Source organism: Panthera pardus, unplaced genomic scaffold (assembly GCF_024362965.1).
Source record: "Panthera pardus isolate Hobbes unplaced genomic scaffold, ASM2436296v1 HiC_scaffold_6, whole genome shotgun sequence".
In the NCBI taxonomy this organism is placed as follows: Eukaryota; Metazoa; Chordata; class Mammalia; order Carnivora; family Felidae; genus Panthera; species Panthera pardus.
In genome coordinates, this window is record NW_026526991.1 from 7228561 (window position 1) to 7252055 (window position 23495).

Sequence of the window (23495 nt, forward strand, 5' to 3'; positions counted from 1 at the left end):
GCATCTGGAGAAGAGCCTCGGGCAATGAGACAAAAAATACCCGCCCCCCGCCCCCCCCCCCCCCCCCCCCCCCACTAGACAGAGGTGCATCATCTCTGCGAACACTTCCCCGACTGTGTGGCCCGCAAACCCCACAAAGGAGGCCTTAAGATAGAAGTGAAAACTGCTGGGTTCCCTCCATCGAATAACCTCGGGCAAGAGAGGAAACAGCTGAGCTCCAGGAAAGGAAAGGCCTAATCCTGGCGCTGAGGGTCTGGCTCAGCGGCTCATTGCTGCTGAAAGGCCGGCCTTGGGAACGGAAGGGGCGGGTTGCCGGGGACCCACCTCTGCGTGCCTCCTGGAGGGAGGCTCCTTCCTCCGGGACGTGCCGGGGGCTGCCTGGCTGTGGTGTTTACCAGCTGGCTGCCGGCAGGCAGGCCCCTGGTGGGTGTTCCCTATGTGCGGGTGGCGGCCAGGGATGGTGCAGTAGGGCACGGGCAGGGGCAGCCAAGTCGGCGGTCCCGACCCCGCCCAACTGTGACACACTGTTGTTTGGGCCATCGGCAGATTCCAGAACTCGCTACGTGCAGGCACTCTGACGGGGACGCCACGGCCGGCAGAGCCCCGCAGCCAAAAGCCTTCAGCCGGGTCTGGTGGGGGAGGTGTGTTCCCACACGGGCAGGAAAGAAAATGCACCAGGTACGCGGTCTTTGCACCAGGTGCACGGGCTCTGGGGGGGTCCCCTCGGCCCACTCTGACCGGCTTGCACCCTTAGCTGGCGCTCAGCCCCCATGATCGCTGTTGGACGCAGGAAAGCTACCCAGAGTACATGAATGGAGAAACCAGGGGGCGTGTCTCTGTCCACCTGTCTGTCCTGCTGGCTGGAGCAGATTCAAGCAGGCAGAAGGCTCCCTGGGCTCGGAGGGATCGTGCCCCGAGCTACGGGGACACAGAGGCCCACGGGGCACAGCCCCGTCCTCGGGGGCTCCTGACCCCCCGGGACACAGGGGCGCAAGTCTCATTATCTGTGCCCAAGAGAAGGCTGCTGTCTCTCGCCCACCCTCGGTGGGAGGCGCCCTGGAGTTTCCCAGGAAAGAGAAAAGCGGCTCCCAAACGCTACAGCCATGGAAAGTGGGGTAGTTCTGATGAAAGCACGTAACACCCTCTTTCCTTACAAGCCAGGAAACGGCAAAATAAAACAAAACCAAAACTGCCCACACCTCCACAGCATCTCCTCCACCTTCCTGATGTTCGGGTTACATCCGGGTACGAACGGACAATCTTGGCTTTGGAGCTGTGTTTGAATGGCCTGCAATTTTAGCCACCGGAGCCACCGGCGATGACCCGAGCCAAAGCAGCCGCAATGAAGAAACTCTTTCCACGCCTCCCTCCACTGCAGGGGGACCTCTGGGGGCCCCCGAGTCTCCCCGACCCCAGCACAGGGCTTGGGGACACTTACACAGACCCTCAACAAACACTTCCTAAAGAACTTTTTCAGCCAGTATAATTTCGGAGTATAAATGACTTCAGACAGGGGCACCTGGGTGGCTCAGTCGGTTAAGCGGCCGACTTCGGCTCAGGTCACGATCTCGCGGTCCGTGAGTTCGAGCCCCGCGTCGGGCTCTGTGCTGACGGCTCAGAGCCTGGAGCCTGCTTCTGATTCTGTGTCTCCCTCTCTCTGACCCTCCCCCGTTCATGCTCTGTTTCTCTCTGTCCCAAAAAAATAAATAAACGTTAAAAAAAAAAATTAAAACAATAAATAAATAAATAAATAAATAAATAAATAAATAAATAAATGACTTCAGACAGAAGAGCTGCTGGGGCCCGGCCACTGGTCGCCCAGGCTGGCGGGAAGCGGTGGGGGGGGGGGGGGGGGGGGGGGGGAGGGGGCACCCCGTCCTACCTTGTTGTAATACTGCACCTGCACCGAGTGCCAGCGCCCGTCACTCACGCCCCCCGGGACCTGCGGGGTCACCGTTGTGGTGGCCTCACCTGCGGGTGGGGGAGTCCAGAGAGAGCACAGGTTAGCGGGCCACAGACGACACAGCCTGGATCGACGTTCTCTTCCAACAACGTGGGTGACGACGTGCTTCACGGCTCTTTAAATAGTTTCAATCTACAGATCAGATGCCCAACGATGCCCAATGGTTCCCCAATGTCTGGAACCCCGAGCCGGGCCTTCCGTCTTTTCAGCATCATAAATAACACCGCCATGAACACCTTCGTGCGTTCTGCATTTCCCCCCACAGGACAGATCCCCAACAGGACCAGGGGACGGGCAGGGAGCACGCTTAAAGGTGCTGCAAAGGACGAGGGTGGTTTCAAGCGACAGAGTGCCCGTGAAGGGCTCAGAGAGCGGCTCCTTCCTGGGGAGGAGGCCCCACCTGCTGAGAAGGTGAGCTGCACCTGTTCGCCCACAATCTCCAGGGCGATGAAGTCGTGCTTCTCGTTGAAGCGGCCATTATAGAGCAGCAGGGCGTTCCTCTCTTGGGTGGCAAACCTGTGGGGCCAAGCAGAAGCACGTCACAGGACGAATGGCCCGGCACCGAGGGGCCGCAGACGGCCGGGGGTAGGGGAACGACGCGGCACGCCCAGCCGGCAGAGGGCGAGAGCGTGGGGACCAACTCAGGAAAGACTCTCGTCCCCGGGAAACTCATTTTTCTCATCGGGAGTCGACGACCCATAAAACCTGCTTGGCGATGTTCTTTTCTGGGAATAGCAAAGCAGATACCACAGAGGAATCTGGTTTCCACGGCCGGGAGGACAGGAAAAGAGGACATCTGAACCGTGTCCTAGGAGGACGCCGCCGCCACTGCACCAGTTAGAGGCGTGTGAACAGAAACACGTGTGGTGCAGGGGCGCCTGGGGGGCTCAGTCGGGTGGGCGTCCGACTTTGGCTCGGGTCATGATCTCACGGGTGGGGAGTTCGAGCCCCGTGTCGGGCTCTGTGCTGACAGCCCGGAGCCTGGAGCCTGCTTCGGATTCTGTGCCTCCCTCTCTCTCTGCGCCTCCCCTGCTTCCATTCTCTCTCTCTCTCAAAAATAAATAAACTTTAAAAAAAGAAGAAGAAAAAAAAAAAAAGAAACACGTGCGGTGCATGTTCTGTTACTGGAAACGTCCCTGTGCACGTTCCTCAAGGCAATACCACCCACGCAGGGAGGCTGATGGTGATGACTGCCTCAGGGCCTTTGTCCCTGGTCTCCACCTCCATTTCCCTGCGCTCCCAAACACTACCCCCTCCCTGCCCCAGGGCCTTTGCACTTGCTGCCTCCCCCCCCAACAACCCTCCCTGGCTCCGCAGATCTCTCAGGAGACACTGACTGCACTTTCTGTAAACTTCATTCCATCTACATGGTGCCCCGACCCGCTCAAATCTATCACATCACTTAGTCTATTTCTGAAGTTATGCTGTTTACTTATTCGTGTGTAAGAGCTATGATCTTTAAGGGAAGGAACTGACTCTCACTCACTACTGCATCCTGGAGCCCCAAACAGGATCTGGTCCATGTACGTGCTTAATAACGACGTGCTAACAAACAAATGAACGGGTGAAAGCATGATTGGAAACCAGAGGGGTGAAACTGAACAGACCTGCCTGATTTCAAGCCTCTGAAGAGTTAGAAACCACTTATTTGGGGCCGCCTGGGTGGCTCAGTCGGCTAGGCATCCAACCGTTGGTTTCGGCTCAGGTCATGATCTCATGGCTTCGTGGGTTCGAGCCCCGCTTGGGATTCTCTCCCTCTCTCCCTGCCCCTCCCCCACTTGCACTGTCTCTGTCTCTCAAAATCAATAAACATTAAAAAAAAAAAAAAACCCACGTATGTCAACAAGACGTAAACATTCTCAGAGATCTTTCAGCCAATCCCGGGGTCCCAAGAAGGCCAGCTCGACCTGGGGTGCCTCCCGACACCCTGGTTACAGAGAACCTAGAACGTCTCCTATAGGAACCTGGGAACTGTTTCCTAGGCGAGCTCGATGTCTGTCTCACCGGAGATTAAGTGGGGGAAATTATTTCCTTTGATTCAAGGTTGGATTATCTGTTTTCAAGCAGCAAGAGTGTCGGACCCTGCCTCGGGCATCTGACCTCAGCCTTTCCTTTGAGCTCCTTAAAACAAACAGTTCTCGTCCACAGGTGAGGGGCCCTGTGGCCTCCCCCTCCGTTTACAACATCAGCAAGATCCAGTGACATGGTAGAGAAAACCCCCCGCACAGTGAAGGGGATGCTTTGGGTCTGGGGGGAAACAGGCAGAAGAAGGGCACGGATTATGGACAAGACGGAGACTCCTGGGTCACGCCTAATCCTTGCCGGGCAGGCGGCTCTGCCGTGGGTTTCTCCTTGGACCAAGGTGGGGGTCGGTACGAGGTGTTCGTGTCCAACGGCCCTGTATGCCCCCCGCCACCCCGAGCTGGCACCCAGAGGTCTCCCGCTGGACACAGAGCCCTAACAAGAGACCCAGGGCCAAGGGGAAGGTCTGGACAGGGCAAGACAAGGAGGAAAGACCAGAAACAGAGACGGAGACGCGGCGAGGGGCCGGGGAAGAGGCCAAGAACACAGGATGGGGGGGCAGGGGGTGGAGGACGAGGAGGAAGGCGCCCCGCTCCACCTTTCCCACGGGGTGTCTACCCCCGAAACACGGCCCCCAGAGCGTAGCTGCTTTTCTGCTCAAGTTCTGGGAGGACTTCTCGGGATTTTTGCTTCCGAAGTCATTCCCTAAAAAACTCCTCACTGATTCAGCGGCGCCCTGATGCCCTGGCCGTGGCCACGCGTACGGCAAACTGCCCCTAAGTTGCTGGCAAATGGAATCAGCTAAAGACACCAAATCTGACAAGCAAGCGGACGTCAATCACATTACGTTACCCGGACGTTAATCAAATGCTTCATTTCTCAGATTCTCCCTGAGTCTGGAGCCAACAGACTTCCTCTGTCGGTTTCCGGGCCTGCCCGCCTCCGGCACCGGCACTTCTGGTCCCCTTTCAGCTCAGCCTCCGACAGGGACCCCCTCCCTGCAGCTCACTCGCTGCCGGTGGTCGGGGCACAGCACGTGACTGAGGGCCATGGCTGCGCGGACGTCAAAGTCACAAGCCCCCAACCACCACGCGTCACAGGCCAGGGATAACACGTGCTAGGAGACCCAAAACGCCTTTGACCGGGAGGGCGGACGCCCACAGGATGTGATGTTTTAAACATCAAGCCACACGGGGCACAGAGTGGCTGGGGACCCCACGGCAGAGCCCCAGTTTGGAAGGCTGTGCCCGCATGGTGGGCCTTCTGGGTGCAGGTCTTACGGGCTGAGGACAGAGACCCGGCATCCCGAGCGGGCAGAGAGCCAGGATCCAGGGCCCGGCACCCAGGGCCCAGCTCGGCAGTCGGCGTTGAGGGCCAGCTGCCCCAGGCACTTCCTCTGCGCCCCCAAGCCCTCAGGCCACGCCCCAGGGAGGGACCCTCATCCGCCTTTCTACAGAATGTGGTGGAACCATGGCCCAAATAAAGCAGGCAACGGCCTCAGAACTATGGGACTCCAAGTGACCCAAGCCTCGAAACCGCCTTTACAGTCAAAGGAAAACAGCCATCCAGGCCTGGAGGGCCAAGCGGAGCCCCATGTCCTGCCTCCCCAGAGCACGGTGGTGACAGGCGTGGCTCTCCGGGAGCTTGAGAGCAGGGAGTGGCAGCCAGGGACCCTGCGCAGTGATTTAAAGGTTTCAAAGAGGGAGGGTACCCACCCTGGAGACTTCAGCATGATAAACGAGCTGAAATCAGGACAAAAATCAGGATCAGGAAGTCGGGCCTGAGTTCCCACCCCCGACCAATGAGCTTGCGTGGAGAACCAGTTTAGGGGGAGAAGGTCCCAGCCACAGTGCAGAAAACCCACTGATAACTCAAGCCCCGTGTGGCAGGAGGCAGGCCCAACGGGACTCAGGCTGACTCCGGCCAAGCTGACGAATCCAGTGCCGTCACACCAGGTCACCAGGGAGAGAGGATGAGGCCAAGGTGCTGGGGCCGGGGAAGGGAGAAGCGAAGCGGAAGCGGCCAAACAGGGGACAGGAGGACGAGGGCTCAAGGGGCTCGTAGGATGCGACAGGGTGAGAGGCGGGGGCAGAGGCCAAGGTGGGCCCTGAGCCTCAGGCAGCTCCGAAGAGAGGGGCTCCCGGGGGAGAGGTCGGGGAGCCTGAACCACATGTCCGGCGTCCCAGCCCTCCAGAGCTGGCTTTGCCCGGGATCTCCACATGATCGGGGAGCCTTTCCCAGCATTCATTTCTGGAGTCCCTCCCACTGGACTTGAAGATCCCTAAGGATGTGTCTAAAGTCTTTCTGATTCACCCGTTACCCAGAGCATCTCTGGCATAACAGGTGCTCAACAAGCATGAGCTGAAGCAAACCGAGGGCACCGGCCCCAACCACACTCAGCGCTGGGAACGCACCGTGCGGCCCTCGAGACGGCACAGGCCGGCTCCCAGCTCCTGCCCACAGGCCTGGCCTGCCCTGTGCCCACTGTGCTCACGGTCCTTCCCCCGAAGCAGCCAGCCCACACTCCCGGCTGCACCGGGCTCCACTGGGCTGGAGCCACGGTGGCACATGCCTGGCCACTCACCACAAAGACCAGGCCTCACAGCCGACTCTTCCGGGCTGCAGCTCCCACCAGCGCCCCCCAGGGCCTGTCGGCTGCACTGCACCCCTCGCCTGGTGGGGGGGGGGCGCGCAGGACCCCCGGAGAGGAGCCCGTCTTCAAAGGGCAGCCGGCAGGGAGCAGATGTCTGCTCCAAGGGCACAGGTGCCACGTCCCCACCAGGAGGCCACCCTACGGGCCCCCAACAGGGACACAAACGACCACACATCAAATACACCCCACTTCTGCAGAAACGTACACAGAAATAAAGGAGCACCTGCACCCTCGACACAGGCGAGGCCACAGGCGGCTGCCCTCGGCTGCCCAGCTCTCGGACCCAAGCTGAGTCGACCCGGGGCCCGGCCGGCCGGGCCCCGTGCCCCCCACCTCTGGGCGCCAGGGCCGCCCCAGCGTCATCGGCAAGGGAGCGGGACGAGAAGAGCGAGGGCAGGCTTCCGGCCAGGCTCCACCCCCCCACCCCCGTCCCCCGCTGCTGGCGTCCTGAAGTTCTGCCCTTGTGACCAAAGGGCCCCCGGACGCCGCCCCGCTGTCCCCTGGAGACGGCTGCTGCAGCACCAGGCGCTCTCCCGCGGGGCGCACGGGACGCACTCACGCGAGGGAGACGGTGAAGTGGAAGCGCTGTCTCAGGCCTCGGAAGGTGACGAAGGACCGGGGCGGGAAGCTCCTGGTGGTCACCTCGCAGTAGGGCCGCTCGAACTCGCCGGGGGGGCACACGCAGTGGAAGCCGCCGATGAGCAGGTTCACGCACGTGCCCCCGTTCTTGCACACGCCGTTGGCGCAGCGGCCGGAGCGCGAGTTCACCTCGCAGTGCTCTCCTGCGGGACGAGACGGGCGGGGGAGAGGTCACCCTGCGGCCCCGGAACCCGACCCGCGGGCGGCCGTCTCCGTGCAGCGCGTAGACACCGCAGCGCCCGGGGCCTTCCGAGGACCGCGTCGCAGTCGTCCCGCGTGGTGGCACCCCGCTCCCGGGGGGCGATCCCAGGACAGTTCCCCGGAAACACCCCAGGGGGCTCCTCCACAGAGGTCCCATCCCTGCCCCAGCCCTGCCAGGGTCCCCGCGCTCGGGGGACAGAGGAACGTGCAGGGGTGAACGCTACACCCCACTAGCCCAGCAGGGCCTTCTCTTCTGCGAGAATCATCCAGACATGATGAGAATAAGGGGGCGGGGCCCAGGCCCCCTCCCACAACCGTGCCTGTTGCAACGGCTGCACAGTCAGAACAGAGGGGGCGACCGGGGTGCACGCAGGGAGCACGCTGGGCCCAGGGCCACCACCTCGGGAGGCCTCCCGCCCTACGCGCGCCCCCTCGCACTGCCCCGAGAGCGTGGCCAACGCCGGACCCCCGGTGTGTCTGTAATCCCGCCTGGCCCCCTCGCCAGCCTGGAGCTCGCCAAGGGCAGGCGCCACTGTGTCCCCACATCCCGCCGTGGTGACAGCAGGGTCCCGGAGGCTTCCCCAGAGAGACTGCCTCTGCTCCAGAGGCCTGTCAGACCCCGCCGGCGGGGAGGGTCCCCGCGCTCGCCAACAGGGGGGACACGCTCTGGGAGGCTGGGGTGGATCCCGAGCTGGCAGCCGGCAGCGGTCTGCCGGGACGATTGATGCTCGCTCCAGGGACGGGGAGGGCGGCCCAACCCCGCGGCCCAGCCTGCCTCTGCCACACACAGGGAGCCACCAACACCCCGCCAAGACCTGTGGACGGACAGGAGCTTCTAAAGAGCAGACACTCACTCCCCAGCTCCCGCCAACATTCTTTGCAAGTTACTGATTTTCATTTCATTTCATTTATTTTTTAAGTAGGCCCCATGCCCACCACGGAGCCCACCACGGGGCTTGAACTCACAACCCTGAGATCAAGACCTGAGCTGAGATCAAGAGTGGGATGCGTAACCGACTGAGCCACCCAGACGCCCGCACCAGTTACTGACTTTAAATGAGCGCCTTTTCAAAGAAATGTTTATTTCTTTATCTTTCAAAGAGAGCACGTGCGTGTAAGCAGGGGAGAGGCAGAGACAGGGAGGGGGAGAGAGAACCCAAGCAGGCTCTGTGCTGTGAGCGCAAAGCCTGATGCGGGGATCGATCTCACAGACCTCGGCTCATGACCTGGACCAGTATCGAGAGTCAGATGTTTAACTGACTGAGTTACCCGCATGCCGCTAAATGAACACCTTTCAAAATGAACGTATGACATTCACATCTGCACCCCTGTCCCCCCCCCCCATCACTGTACAAAAACACGTCAGGGCAGTAAAAGCCCTCAGCGGTCTCCTGCACGTCCTCAGGAACGAATCACTTTCTTTGGAGTCCTTTCCTGTCAGTGCACCTGCTTCCGCCCCTCGTTACTGGCTGCACAGAATTCCACTAGAGGACCCATCAAAGCTTCAGTCACTAACGTTCCTTACTCTATTATTGATGGCGTGTATGTAGCTTATAGCTTCTTCTATTGCAAATCACTTTCAATATACATCTGTGCTGGGGTTTTGTAATGTTTGTTTATTTTTGAGAGAGAGACAGAGTGAGAGTGGGGGAGGGACAGAGAGAGAGGGAGACGCAGAATCCGAAGCAGGCTCCAGGCTCCGAGCTGTCCGCACAGAGCCCGACGCGGGGCTCGAACCCACGGATCGTGAGATCATGACCTGAGCCGAAGTCGGATGCTCAACCGACTGAGCCACCCAGGCGCCCCCAGGATCTCTTTGCATTTTATTGACAATGTGCATTTGCTGCCCCTGGAGCCACCCGGTAATTCCTCTGCATGTTTTCCTATCAGCTCCTCATAAACGAAGGAAATCAACTCTCCTCTGTCGTTTCTGTGGCTGCTCCCTCCTGGCTTGAGGTTTACATACTTGCAGCCACACAGAGATGTCGTATTTGCAGACAGTCATATCCATCCATTTTCCCTTAGTGATGCCCGTGCTCTTAGATTGGTACAAGACCAGTACGAAGGGATGTGAATCACACACCTCCAGAGACGTCTAATAGGAGGGGCCGTGGTGCGGGGACAGTGGCCTTCAAGCGACAGCAGCTTCCTGGAGCCCAGGAGTCACTGGGATCCCCAGGCGTCGCCTTAGCCAACCAGGCTAACAAAATACCCACAGACCGTGTGGCTTCAAACAACAGACATTCATTGCTCGGGGTTCTAGAGGCTGTAAGTCCACGGTCAAGGTGCCGGCCACCCCAGCGCCTGGTGAGAGCCCGTCCCCGGGAGCCCACTGTGCTCACGTGCGTGCAGAGCAAGTTCTCTGGTGTCTCTTCTCGCGAGGACGCTAATCCTGTGTGGCTGGGGGTCAGGGCTTCCACCCGCGAGTCTGGGGGTGAGGGGGGGGGAACACGAGTCAGCCCACAGCAGGCACGTGCGAGATCGCGGAGAATGTGAACGGACTGCAGGGTGATGTTAGGATCTCATCAATCTTGAACAAGGAAAGTGAGGTGCTGTTGAGAGTGGGTGTTACGGTGGAGCCCGAGTGCCCCCTGGGACCGAGCCCCGGCGTGCTGGGTGCTGATGGCTCACACCAGACTCTGCACCCAGAACCCCCCCAAAGCCAGGAAACCGCCCTTGCTGGGGCAGCCCACACCCCGTGGCTGGTCAGTGAGGAGCTGGAGGGTCCGGTGCCCCGGCCCAGAGCTGGCCGTCTCCGGAGGTGGGGACACGGTCAGCAGAGGACTCTGTCGCTCCCCTCCGGCCCGTCCTGAGCCCCCGACCCCCAGGCGCAGCTCCTGAGAACACAGATCGCAGGGACTCAGAGCATTCCTGGAGGCCGAGCTCTGACGGTGAGGATTCTAGAGCGCGATCGCTGACCAGCGTAAGAAAACCCTTTCAGCCACCCGAGGGGGTGCTTCCAAGAAGCTCACTTTTGAGGCACAGGCCAAACTGACCTGCGGTCAGCATCGCAAACCAGTGGTGCTCCCAAACACTCTGGGCTTTCCCTCCCCCTCCCCCACGTAGCCCCAGTCGCAACGCCCAAAAAGTACAATTTGCTCCAGGCTGAGCCCCGTCGAAAACGGGGGGCGGGCGGCTTGAAATCACAGACTTCCTAACTAAAGTCCAGGACCGTGAAGGGGCCAGCAGGCCAGTGACCCCCAGGGCCAGGCCAGAAGCCCCGGCCAGCCCACCCACCTGTTCTCCCGGGCAGGGGCTGACCCCAGGGTCGCGTTGGCAGAGAGGCTTGGTTCGCACCCGCTCAGAAGTAAGAGGAAAAGGACAGGAGCCCACGGACCCGCCTGGACCCCCTCGAGCTCCACCCTCCATGGAAACTCCTGGCCCCAGCTGGCTAGGGGGCTACCAGGGTGCCCCGCCTGCCACAGCGCTGGGCTCGGCCACCGTGCGGCTTATGTTAGCACACACACACACACACACACACACACACACGCACACACACACACACACTCACAGGTGTGCTGATTCATACAGCTGTGCACACACGTGCCCTCACACATACGCCTGTGCACTCACACCCTCCCCCACCCACACTCACACCCTCACACTTGCGACCCAGTGCTCCTGGCCTCCTCCAGGTGAACAGCCCACGGGCTTCTTAAATTCCCTGCCTTCCTTTTCAATGCTTAGCTTAACGTGTGTTTGTCCTCCGCACACTTCAAACTCTCTAATCTCTGCTTGAAAAACGTGTATGACATGTGGGAGTGTTTGCTCCCCGAGTTCCAGCTTGGCATGTCGGTGGCCAAGTACAGAGTATTCTGGAACGGAGCCGCAGCGAGGGGACAGGGCGGGGGAGTGCTCCCCAAACCGTGACAGCAAACAAAGGGAGGCCTGCTAGGCCCTTCCCACAGCACTCCGCCCCAAGGCGTTCCAGAACAGCGTCGCGGGCTCGGGTCCAGGTGTTCCTGCGCCCCCCCACCCCCGCCAGCCTTCCGAGGCCCCCAGCCCAGCCCTTGCCTGCGCGCCGGCCTGCAGACGTCTTCCCCGGGCCCGCCTCCGCGGCCCAGAGACAGGAGGCCGTGCGCCCGGCCCGAGAGCTCTGCGGTCCCCGAAGATGTGACTTTGACTCTGGCTCCCGGTTTTCCTGCTTACAGACCAGTTTTCCGGGGCTGCAGGGAAACTTCCTTCCCCAGGAGGAACAGAAGGACGGCTGGCGTGAGGGGGCCTGTCCCACCCACGGCCACGCGGGGACTTGAGCGCTCAGACCACCTGGTGGTCCCATGGGGGGTCATCCCTGTTTTTCTTCAAGATCGTGCTATTTTTTTTTTTAATATAAGTTGCGAACGAAGCTGTTTCCACGGAGCTGTTTGTTTTGATTTAACCGTAAAGTTTTTTTTTCATTTCCAATAAATACTGGTTTCTTAAGGCTGGTGGAAGAAAGGACAACAAATTGCGTGGCTTAAAACAACAGAAACTTATTCTCTCGTGGTTCTGGAAGCCAGAACTGAGGTGTGGGCAGGAGGGGTTTCCTCGGAGGGTCCCAATCCTGCCAGGGCCTTCTGCCTTCCCCACTCCGGCGCTCCTGGGCTTGTGGCCACGTCCCCTCCAGTCTCTGCCTTCACATGCACATGTGTCCCGTGTCCCAAATCCCCTCCTTTCTCTTACAAGGACACCAGTCACCGGATGTCGGGGGGACCCCAAATCTGGGATGGTTTCATCCTGAGAGCCTTAACTCATACATCCAGAAAGACCCGATTTTGAAATGAGGATGCGTTTCTGAGGCTCTGGACATGAATTTGGGGGGACACTACTTAACCCACCACAACAGCCTTCTGTGTTTGTCCTAAAATTAGGGTCGTGGTAAATTTTGGCCTCGGCAACCAGCATCCGGAGGTGACGCAGCATCTGACCTATGAGGCTGCCTCGCTGGCTTCTGAGTGACATTCGGCTCTGATTCCTCTGCGCTCAGGGGCGCTCTTCCCCAGCCTCGTCTGAAAGCCAGCAAGGGGGGGGGGGGCTCCCCACCTCCACAGCCATGCCTCGGCCCGCTCCTCTGGGCCCCACCAACCAACCCAACCACCACCCCACAGAGCCCACACCTCAAACCCCGTCTTCCTCTTCCCTGGAGGAGGGGCCCTCACCATCTGAACGGGAGGCAAGCCCAGGGCCCAGAGACACCCTGCCCCTCCCCCTCACCTCCATCAGTGCCCCTCCCCCTCACCTCCATCAGTGCCCCTCCCCCTCATCTCCATCAGTGCCCGCCCCCTCATCTCCATCAGTGCCTGCCCCTGTCACCTCCATCAGTGCCCCTCCCCCTCACCTCCATCAGTGCCCCCCCTCATCTCCATCAGTGCCCCCCCCCCCCGTCACCTCCATCAGTGCCCCTCCTCCTCACCTCCATCAGTGTCCCTCCCCCTCATCTCCATCAGTGCCCGCCCCCACCCTCCCCCACCCCCGTCACTTCAGGGAGTCCCGTCCCTCACCTCCACTGCCACCTGCACCCCAGCAGTGCAGCCTCCATCCACACAACCACAGCCACCTCGCCGCAGACGCCCTGAACCCAGGCCAGCCGCCCACTGGCTTGCGAACCCGCCTGTGCTCCACGTAACTCCAGAGAGAGCTTTTCAGAATGCTCCCCTTGCCAGGTGCTGGCTTAGCGGCAACGCACGACTCCGTAAAGACGCCACTCCCGCCCCGAGGCCCGGCCCTCAGCCACACCTCTGCCCCCACGAATGCCCCGCTCGCCCGCGGCATGCCCCACACTCCGGCCACGTGGCCCCCCTCCTCCCAGGGCTGTCGGGGACACGACAGGTGACGCAGGTGGTCACCAATGATAACCCGGCGGTGGCCCCCTTCCTGTGGGCCTGGCCTCCGGGGGCGGCTTCCCTGCACCTGGTTGCGGTCATGTCCCAGGCACGCTCCCCTTAGCAAGCTGCACCCATATGCCTGACCAGGTCCAGGGCACCCATGACAGTCGCTAAAAGGCCCAGAAGCTTCTGGCTCCAGGCTGGCAGCGGCCGTGGGGCTGCTCATTAGCATCTGTGTCCCCAGGCTCCAGGGCGGGACAGGGTCTCTGGAGCCAAGTCTGAGCACGTCCGGCACGCAGAGGGTGCCAGGCGCAGAGGGGGCGCCCGATGCACACCCAGCGCGCGGCAGGGATGAGACAAATGCTCGGAAAATGAAATCGTAAAATGCCAGGATTTCCCGGGTCCAAGCCAATGATTAATGCCTGCACGGAATTATAAAAGCTACTAATTCGTGTATTTGATTCAAACGGTGTTGGGAAAATGCTGATGTAATGAACGAAGAATTACTTTTATAGTTAAACACGCGTTTTGGAGAAGAGGCCAGTGAGGACTCGGGAGTGTTGGGTATTCAGACGGGCGAGGTGAGCCCGGGAAGCTCCTTCTGTCTGGATTCTAGCACCTTCATTCAGGCCGAGCCCGGGTCTCCTAAGGGCACTTCCCACAGCGGCCACCGCAGCTCATCTGTCTACACTGTAAGAATCTACCAACACTTTCTCTTAAATGTAGGTCCTATGCAGTGGGGTGCTGGCGAATCCTGAGAGCCGGCCCGGGTGAGGGGAGCCCCGACCTGCCCATTTCCCATTTCCACGGTGGGCACACCCCCTCGGTCAATTTCAAGCTAACACCTTGACATCACTGAGCACGAACTTGGAAGAGACGTGATAAGATAAGTTTTGTTTGTTTTAATCTATTTTTTGAGTTTTATTTACTTATTTTGAGAGAGAGAGAGAGAGAGAGAGCATGAGCAGGGGAGGGGCAGAGAGAGAGGGAGAGAGAATCCCAAGCAGGCTCTGTGCTGTCAGCGAGAGCCTGACGTGGGGCTCCAGCTCGCGAACTGTGCGATCATTTTCTGAGCTGAAATCAAGAGTTGGACGTTCAGCCAACTGAGCCACCAGGCGCCTGAGCCTCTGATTCCTAATTTTGGCCGGGGTCATGATCGCAGGGTCACAAGTTCAAGGGTCATGAGCTCTGCGCTGAGGGTGGAGCCTGCTTAGGATTCTCTCTCTCTCTCTCTCTCTCTCTCTCTCTCTCACCCTCTCCCCCTCTGCCCCTCTCCTCCACCTGCATGCTCTAAGATGAAATGAAATGAAATGAAATGAAATGAAATGAAATGAAATGAAATCAAATGAAATGAAATGAAACGAAATGATAAAAATGATCTTACTTTAGGTAACTAACTCGGATCAACCTTAGTGAGCCTCATATCTTTACCGTCTGATACAGTTCTCATTAGAAACACTATTAAAATGAAACCCACATGTTCTCAGACACACTTCCTGTCCAGAATTAACTTTATCGTTCCTTTCCTGGGAGTGAGTCCTCATTCAAGTCAAGTTTGGGCTTCTCACATCCTGACATCCTGCTCAGAGTCAGATGCTCGCTCTGGGTCATTCCGACTCTGAGAAGAATCTCCCCTCCTCCTGCCATGCACCTCCACCACCCCCTGCCACCGTGATGAGTGCCAGCCCCACCCCCACGCCAAGGATCGGGTTCACCTGGGCAAACCGATAGCCGCACTCAATAATGCATACAGTGAACCACAAGCCCCCCGCAGGTGAGGAACACAGGGCTCCGCCTCCTGGTCTTGGCCCCGGTGCAGAACCCCAAGCAGAAATTTGGGGAAGGACCCCCCTTAACAACGAAACAGAAGCTCCCCGGAGCCGAGGTCCCTCCAGCCCCCTTACGCACATGTCCGTGACCGGATGCCTGTCCCACACCAGCCTTGGGGCTGGGAGCGAGGGGACACTGCCTGCCCGCCCCCGGCCTGCAGTGTTGAGCCACAGACCCTCACTCAGTCTGTGGCTGAATCCCCAGGAGAGGCCCCAGCGGGCAAGGGCTGGAGCCAAGGGCTCGCCTGCAAGGTGACTGCGGGGAACACGGGGTTACGGAGGGCAGTGAGGCCCGGCCATCACTGCTACTCTAATCCCCAGACATGGGGACTCTGCTTTTTTTTTTTTTCATTTTTTTAAGGTTTATTTTTAAGAGAGAGAGAGACAGAGCACAAGCAGGGAGAGGCAGGCAGAGAGGGAGGGAGACACAGAATCGGAAGCAGGCTCCAGGCTGAGCTGTCAGCACAGAGCCCGACGCGGGGCTCGAACCCACGAACTTCGAGATCATGACCCGAGCCGAAAGTCGGACTCTCAACCGACTGAGCCACCCAGGCATCCCACATGGGGACTGTTCTAGTCACCATCTTGCAGATGAAGAAACGGAGGCCCAGCACCGTGTATAAAATGTATCATTTTTTGTATGTAACAAGCAAGTTCCTTAAAGATAAGGAAACTGGAGGAAAGAGAGGACGCCTGGGTCCGGGAGCCTGTGAACTGGGCTTTGCCGGAACGACTGGGGATCGTGGCCAGAGGGGCAGCGCGACCACTAGGCTCCAGAAGGGGCCCAAGCAGAGGGACGGGAGAGCCCTGGTCCTGGCCACCGGGACGTCACGGTCGGGCAGGATGTCTGTGCAAGAGGAAGGCATAGCCGGGCACCTCGGTGTCACTGCACAGAGAGCAGGCAGGCAAGCAGGTGGCGTCGAGGTGGGGTGTGTGTGCGCATGTGTGAGATGTGTGTGTTGTGTAGGTATGTCTCTGGGGTGTGATGTGTGTCTGGTGTGTGTGGGGGGTAGAGGCTGTGTGACGGTCGTGGCAGGAGGGGCGAGGAGGTTCGGGGCTGGAACCAGGGCGAGGCTGATGTAAATCGGCACCTCCGAGAGCAAGCTTCAGAACTTGCCCCGTGGCTGCTCCAGGCGGAGACCAGAGAGGTGACGGAGCCCCAGCCAGCCGGGAGAGGAGGGCACAGCCAGACAGAGACCCTCGGACCCTCCTGGACAGGAGGGGAAGGGCACGTACAAATTTGATGACTTAAGCTGCTCAGTAAATAAAGGGACAGTTCGCTCCCTCCTCGTCCTCAGAAACAGCCAAGGGCTTTGAACTAGAAAAACCAGTATTTTCAAAGTCAGCGAGGGAAGAAGTCGGGTCTGAAGCACAAAAGACACTTTGGAGCTTGAAGTTTAGGCAGAATTAAAGATCGATAAGGTGCACGGAGGACAGAGCGTCCGGAGACAGTGCAGGCCCCACAGTCACCAACACGGGACGGCTTCAGAGTCAGGTCCTCAGACACAAGGACACCGAACCTCAGTCCCCACCGTGGGTGTCAGGTTACTTTGCAAAGGTAAATCTTAACAAACAAGACGTGATCCAGCAGCGCGGTTCCTCGGGGGAAGCACAGAGACGGGAGACAAGGGACAGGGGACACTTGAGGGTCTCCGTCAGAAATGGTTCAACACTGGGAAAACATGCCCATTCATCCTTCCACCCACTCAGGGCCTCGGCGGCCCCTTCTACCAAACACCCCCCTCAGGAGCAACACCGCTGCCCCGGGACAGAGGCTTCCTGAGCAAGCCCCCGGCCGGTGCCTCAGTTTCCCCTGCTGCAAATCCCTCTCTGAAGGCAGGATTTCTGTGTCTTGCCCTGGAGCAGCCCCTAGCACCCAGGAGGCCAGCATCAAGGTGAAATGTGCTAATTCTGCAAAGCTCTGAGCTGAGCACCTGGCAGGCTGGTACTGTGATTTCCTGGTTATTAACTCACTTCTTGGGACTAGGAGCCCCCCCTCCCCCACACTCCTTGTTTGACTTTCTCACCTCCCGGTGACTGGCTCTGCCCTGGAGCCTCCCCCTCCATGGGGCAAGGCTGCCAGGAAAGGCCTCTGCTGAGAGCCCAGACACCTGCCGCCCACCCTCTCTGACCCCCCCTGCGGGGAGGGAGGGGAAGCCGGAAGCCCAGACCTTGTCCAGGTTGGGCCTTCTCTGAGCCTTCTCGAATGACTTCATTATTGTCTTTGAAGCAATTTCCCAGAACTGCAGACACACCCATTCTTTTTTTTTTGAATATAAATAAAAAACGCATTCCAGCAGGAAAGGAAAACGATTCTGGCTTACCCACCGCTTTGGTTCTTCTTACCGGAGTCACCGACATGTTTGAGGGTTGAAACCCGGCTAACCGGAATAATCAGTGTGCGTTCTAAACTCCCCGGGATGGAAAGGCGGCCCAGCCAGTGCCAGCCCCGAGCCACACCCGAGGACCCCTCCTTTTAGGAAAGGGGTGCTCTCCCCACCTTCCCACTCCTCACGCCCATCAGAGGGTGAAGGGCACAGAAAATAACCAACCCTCAAGTCAGCTAACCAGTGGCCCCGAAAAGACACGTGCAGGTTCCGACTTCCCGAAGCTGTGGGCATCGGTTCATAGGGCAAAGATTGCATGGAATGAAGGGTCCTGGGATGTGAGACCCGACCCGTATCACCCGGGTGAGCCCCCTGCCCTCACATCTGTCCTCACGCGACAGGGGCCGGCTGTGCAAGGACGGAAGCAGAGATGGGAGCGGTGTGGCCACAAGCCCAGGGCCACCTGAGGCCCCCAGGAGCTGCAGGAGACACGGAAGGGCCTGGCCAGGGTTATTTTACACCCCCAGGTAAGCCCCAGGACACTGACCCAACCCTCCTCACGCCAAAGGAGACCGGCCAGATTCCGGAGCCATCTCCTTCCTGGGGACAGTCGCCCACAGAAAGCCGCAGCCCTTAAATCTTTCCGCATCTCCCTGAGCCTCATTGGACCAGGAGCTGTGCCCCCCAGCACGAGCCCGCTGTGGTGCCCCTGGCTGGCAGCAGCTGAGGACCCAGCAGGCACTAAATGAACACAGCGCAAGTAAACATCACAGGTCTCGGCTGCCAAAGCTGGTGGGGAGGCCAACCAGAGGGCCCTGGACACCTGCCCGCACGTGGTGACCAGGCAGGGTCAGCTGAGCCGACCACCGGGGCCTGAGTGCCCAGGACACCATCTTGGCCCCTTCAACAGGGCACTTCCAACCCCCTGGAGCAAAGTCACGGTCCCTCCGAGCCAGGGGACAGGCCAGGGATGTGGGCTTAGAACACCGGTGGCGGCTCAGGAGGTGTCCAGGCTCCAGAATGAGGCAGAGCCTGGCAGAGGGTCCTGACCCGCACAGTCTGGCCCCCAGCCAGTCCTGATGGGACACAGACTTCACACTGCCCTGGGGCCTGAGCACACGCTGAGAAGTCACAGTCCTACGGTGGGGCCATCCAGGGCACCCCCCCGTGTGCCCTTCTGGGCCTGCAGCTGCCTCTGTCTACAGTGTCTCAAGAATGAGCCCCAAGATGACGTCTCAGACACAGGACTAGGATCTGGTTCTAATGACCCAGGGGTATCTGAGGGTAGGGGTGAGGGTGGGTGTGGGGAGGTCTCCTAGAGAGAAGACGTGCAGGTGGGGACAGACGGGGGCCCTGTACCCCTTGGAGACAGAGGCATAGGGCCCCCCGGCCCAGGCAGAGTGGTGAGTGGGCTGGCCGTGCCACCACAGGGTGAGGGAGGGAGGGAAGGAGGGGGGAGGGCCGAGGGTCTGGGCACAGTCCTGTGACCTCGGGGAAGAACCTGCTGGCGGAAGGTGAACCCGGCAGCTGCATACCCCGAGGCTGGGAAGCGGTGTCCTCACCACCGAATCAGCTCATAGGAAAACCGAGCCAGTTCTCAAACAGCAGCGTGTCCAAACTCAGCCAGAATGCTAACAGAAACCTCCGTCGTCCATACAAATAGCAGCTCAGCCCCCAGATGGTTCAAATTCCACTTCCTGCGTGGCGCTAGAGACGTGGGGCAGTTCCGTGGGACCCGTCAATGTCCACAAAGAACATGTATTCTTTTTTTTCTCAATGTGTATTTCTTTTTGAGAGAGACAGCGACAGAACGTGAGTGGGAAGGGGCAGAGAGAGAGGGAGACACAGAATCCGACGCAGGCTCCAGGCTCCGAGCCGTCAGCACAGAGCCCGACGCGGGGCTCGAACTCACTGACCAGGAGATCGTGACCTGAGCCGAAGCCGGTTGCCTAACAGACTGAGCCACCCAGGCACCCCAATGACTTTCACTTTGAATGATGATGACGAACTTCCTGGTTTAAGGACGAAACTCGCCTTGCTGACGATTCTTCCAAGGGGACCTCCAATCCCGTGAACCGCGGCAGGAGCTGGTGAACCTCCTCTCCCGCACGGTGTGGACGCCCCTCCCCTCACAGACGGCCGTGGAGCTCAGAACAGAGTTTTACACAGAGGCGCGGGGTTTCTGCTTGGGACCGTGCAGCACGTTCGTGCATCCCGTGATGACGGAAATACCATGACTCTGACAGGAGAATTCAAGATAAAACGTGCAGTTGGGGGTAATGTGCATTTTTTTAACAGAATCCAAGAAGTGCCAGAAGTGATTTTAAATATTTTCCATGAACAGAAAAGATGATTCGGTTTGTATACCAGAAGTTTCTCTGGCCTTGAGCTTAGGCAGACGTCCTCATCCTGGAGAGTTCCCCACAGGGGGCAGGGTCCCCAGTCCAGGGGAGGCTACCACGGGAGACAGTCGGGACCCCCAGCAGGGGAGGCACAGGGAAGGCCACCATGGGGGACAGTCAGGGGCCCCAGCACAGGGAAGGCCACCACGGGGGACCGTCAGGGGCCCCATCCCTGGGGAGGCCACCATGGGGGGCAGTCAGGACCCCAGCCCAGGGGAGACTACCTTGGGGGACAGTCAGGGCCCCCAGTCCAAGGGAGGCCACCACGGGGGGCAGTCAGGTTCCCTGGAAGGCTCTCACACAGCACAAACGGGACATTCCACCCAGGGGTAGTTAGCACAAAGCTTAAACCCAGCATCACCGAGACTCCTAAGTGGCTACTGACCCAGTGATTCCCAGACTACATCTCTGCTAAGGAGCACCTATTTCGATGCTGAGGAGAACCATTTCGATGCAGTGTCCAGCAGCAGGGACCCCAAGACCCAGGGACGACCAGGTGCTTCACGCTCAGAGACAGGGCTGTTCTCCAGTATTCGCTGAAACACCCTCTGAATCCAGTCAAGCGGCCCAGGGACCTAAAATCATAGGCCCAGAGGGGCGCCTGGGCGGCTCAGTAGGTTAAGCGTCTGACTCTCGGTTTCGGCTCGGGTCGTGATCTCATGGTTTCGTGAGTTCGAGCCCCACGTCGGGCTCTGCGCTGACAGCGTGGAGCCTGCTTGACGTTCTCTGTCTCCGCCCCTTCCCTACTCACGCTCTCTCTGCCTCTCGAAATAAATACACTTAAAACAAATCGTACGCTCAAGAACAAACAGGACCCTACGAAGAAGACTCAGCCAGGGCGGCCAAGGTGGGGGCGCACCCTGACGGTCTAGGTCCCGGGCCACAGCCAGGCCTCCCCTCTGACAGGCAGAGCGCGGAGGAAAGCCTTCCCCCTGCCCCCCGGGCTATCAAAGTCGCTGCCTTCTCAGGAATGTACCCCGTGGGCAGACGTTCATCTGTGATGATAAATCACCTCGTTCTCCGCGACGAGAAGATGCATGTATGGGAGGAGGGGGAGGCCTGCCAGCCCGCGTTCGCACATAGCTGTGCTGTGAGAACTGGAGCCGGGCCAGCTCTCACACCAGCGGGACAGAGTCATAAATACCTTAGCGCCACCCCGTCCCCCCGCGTCCCCTCCAGCGCAGTGACAAGAGCAGCAGAGGCACTGCTTTGAGCACCGGGCACCGTACAGAAGGAGCCTCCAGGACGCCTCCTCTGGCTACAGGGAGGAACAGGCCAGGCCAAGTGAACCCCGACCCCATGGTGTGTGCACGAGCACTTACTGAGCACCTTCTGTGTGCCCGGTGCTGTGGCCATCCAGTGCCGAGCAGGGGGCGGACGCGGGGAATGGGGACGAGAGGAGGGGACACGTGTGGAGGCAGGGAGGTGACATCCAGGAAGACCTGGGGGAACCTGCACTCATCAGGCAGTCGGTGGCTCTGCGCTCCCGCAGACACGCTGGCGGGACCGCTGTCTGTGTGGGGCCGTCCTCGGCGCATGTGGGCAGCACGTGTGGCCTCCACGCCCCCATCCCACCCCCTGCTGTCCCCGGGGGCAGAATCACCCCGGTTGGAACGGCTGGGCCAGACACTGTGCTGCTCTGCACCTCGGTCTCTCTGCTTACAGACGGGGCCACGTTGCTGATGTGGGGACTAGGGTAACACATGTGGAATCATCTAGAACAGCACAGCGCACCGAAGGCTGGTGAATATTAGCCCTAAGTTACCGTTGTCCTGAGAGGCAGGGAAATGAGGGGATCACACCGAAGGTGAGAGCAGAGCAACCAACACATAAACACAGCACCGAGGAAGTCAGGAAACCTTCTAGAACCTTCCAGAGCAGGGGATGGCGCTGAGGCAGATTCTGAGGGAGGTGATGGCAGCAGGCAACAGGTGCAGAAGCGAGGATTTGGGAGGATGGGGCGGCGACCTTTGGGGGGATTTAGCCAAAACCAAACCCCGCTGTTCACAACCCAAGACACCGAGGGGCCGAGAACAGACGTCTGCTGAGTTCTAGAGGAAATCAGGACGGCGACCATGATGCCTTCAGCCATAATGTCCTGCTGCTCTCAGAGTGGGGTCACTTGCGGACCCCGACTACCGCCCCAGCGCACAGCCCTCCATCACTGGGGCCTCGGTCCTTCTCTCAGGCCAGCATGGATTTAAGAAAACGCAGGATTGCTGCTGGGGGTGTTTTCTCCAGCACCAAATTCAGGGAGCTTCGCCTGACATTAACTGACACCTTCCTTCATCCAGCCCGTCTCCTGTCCATCGGCAGCACAGGAAGCCGGGGTCCTCCGGGGGCCTTGGGCCGCTTCCAACTTCCCCACGGAGGCCTGGGCTCGGCTTACCCAGGGGCAAGTAACAAAACCCCCTCGACGACAAGGCAGCCTTCAGCACCAGCAAATGAACGCAATTACCTCCCGCAAGAGGAGGGGGGCTTCAAAGGGAGAAAGGGAGAGACGGAGGAAGGGGGACTCAGTCCAAACAATCAGTCTGGGCCTGTCTTATCTCCGAGGGAAACACAGATGATGACTTCAGGGCCAGAGACACTCAGATGAGTCCCACACCAATCACGGCCTCTCAGCGGATCTTCTGGCAATGACACGCCGGGCCGTTTCCGGTCATTATTTCTCTAGCAATGACTCCCGTGATGAAAACGAAATCTAAGAACTTTGGAAGTCCCTTCCGTGCAGCAGGTCGATCCCTCTTCGGAGAGAATCCACGGGTCCCTAGCAGCCACGGTTTACCCAGCCCAGACATGGCCCTGGGCTTATGTCCGGGACTTCTGGAACCCAGGCCTGCTGCTGTGGCCCCCGAGGCGGAGCTGGTCTCCCCGCTCACCTTAGACCCCATCCTAGGCCTCCATCAGAGCGCAGAGGGTGCCCGAGGGACTGTCCCCTACCTGGTCCCCATTGCCACGTGTCTTGATCAGTGAAAGGGCCAGTCACGCAGACAACCAAAGGTGCCCCACCCGACTGGGCAGGGGCAGGTCTGATGTGTGCAGTGGCCGGGCATACAGTAGGCACTCCATTAATACTCGTGGGGCAAGGGAGTAATTGAACACCAGCTGAGTCCCTAGAGCACACCAGCCCTTTCCCAGGGTCAAGAGCCACAGCATCACCACTTGAAGTCATGGGAGGAAGCACTCCCCGTCTAGGCCACGGGCGAGGGAGGGGGGAGGGGACAGCAGCTCACGGGGGAGGCCTCCCCGTCACCAGCGCTGGCACACCTGGTCAGCCGCTTCAGGAGAAGCCGAGAGCCCAGCTGGTCACGGTGATCAGGGAAGGAGAGGTCGGGGCACGCCGGGACCGTGTGGTGAGCACCCACCACAACCCAGGGCAGGGAGGAGTGGGGGAGAGGGGAGCCTGGTTCAGGCCTGTGGGCACAGCCAGAGCCCCGACAACGTAGGCAGGAACTGCGGGGGCAGGGGTCTCCTGAGCCTCCCGTCCGGGCCTACCACCATGCCCCAGTGTAGCCAGGAATCCAGGGTTAACACTCCGAGCCAGCGGGGCAGACCCTTCTGGAGCCCCACAAAACAGACGGACAGCCAGCCAGCCACAAACAGGCATGGGGAGGAGGGGAGGACACAGGGCAGGCGGTCAGGTGCCTTTCTT

At 59.7% G+C, this 23495-nt stretch overlaps 1 protein-coding gene across 1 annotated transcript in view; it reads right to left on the bottom strand.

Annotated features, from left to right (window-relative positions):
* Window positions 1-23495, bottom strand: part of CELSR1 (cadherin EGF LAG seven-pass G-type receptor 1) — a 137819-nt gene that overhangs the window by 59011 nt on the left and 55313 nt on the right. Inside the window, 3 exon segments of the mRNA XM_053895727.1 lie at window positions 1883-1971; window positions 2364-2479; window positions 7198-7420. Of these exon segments, the coding sequence (XP_053751702.1) occupies window positions 1883-1971; window positions 2364-2479; window positions 7198-7420 (428 nt within the window).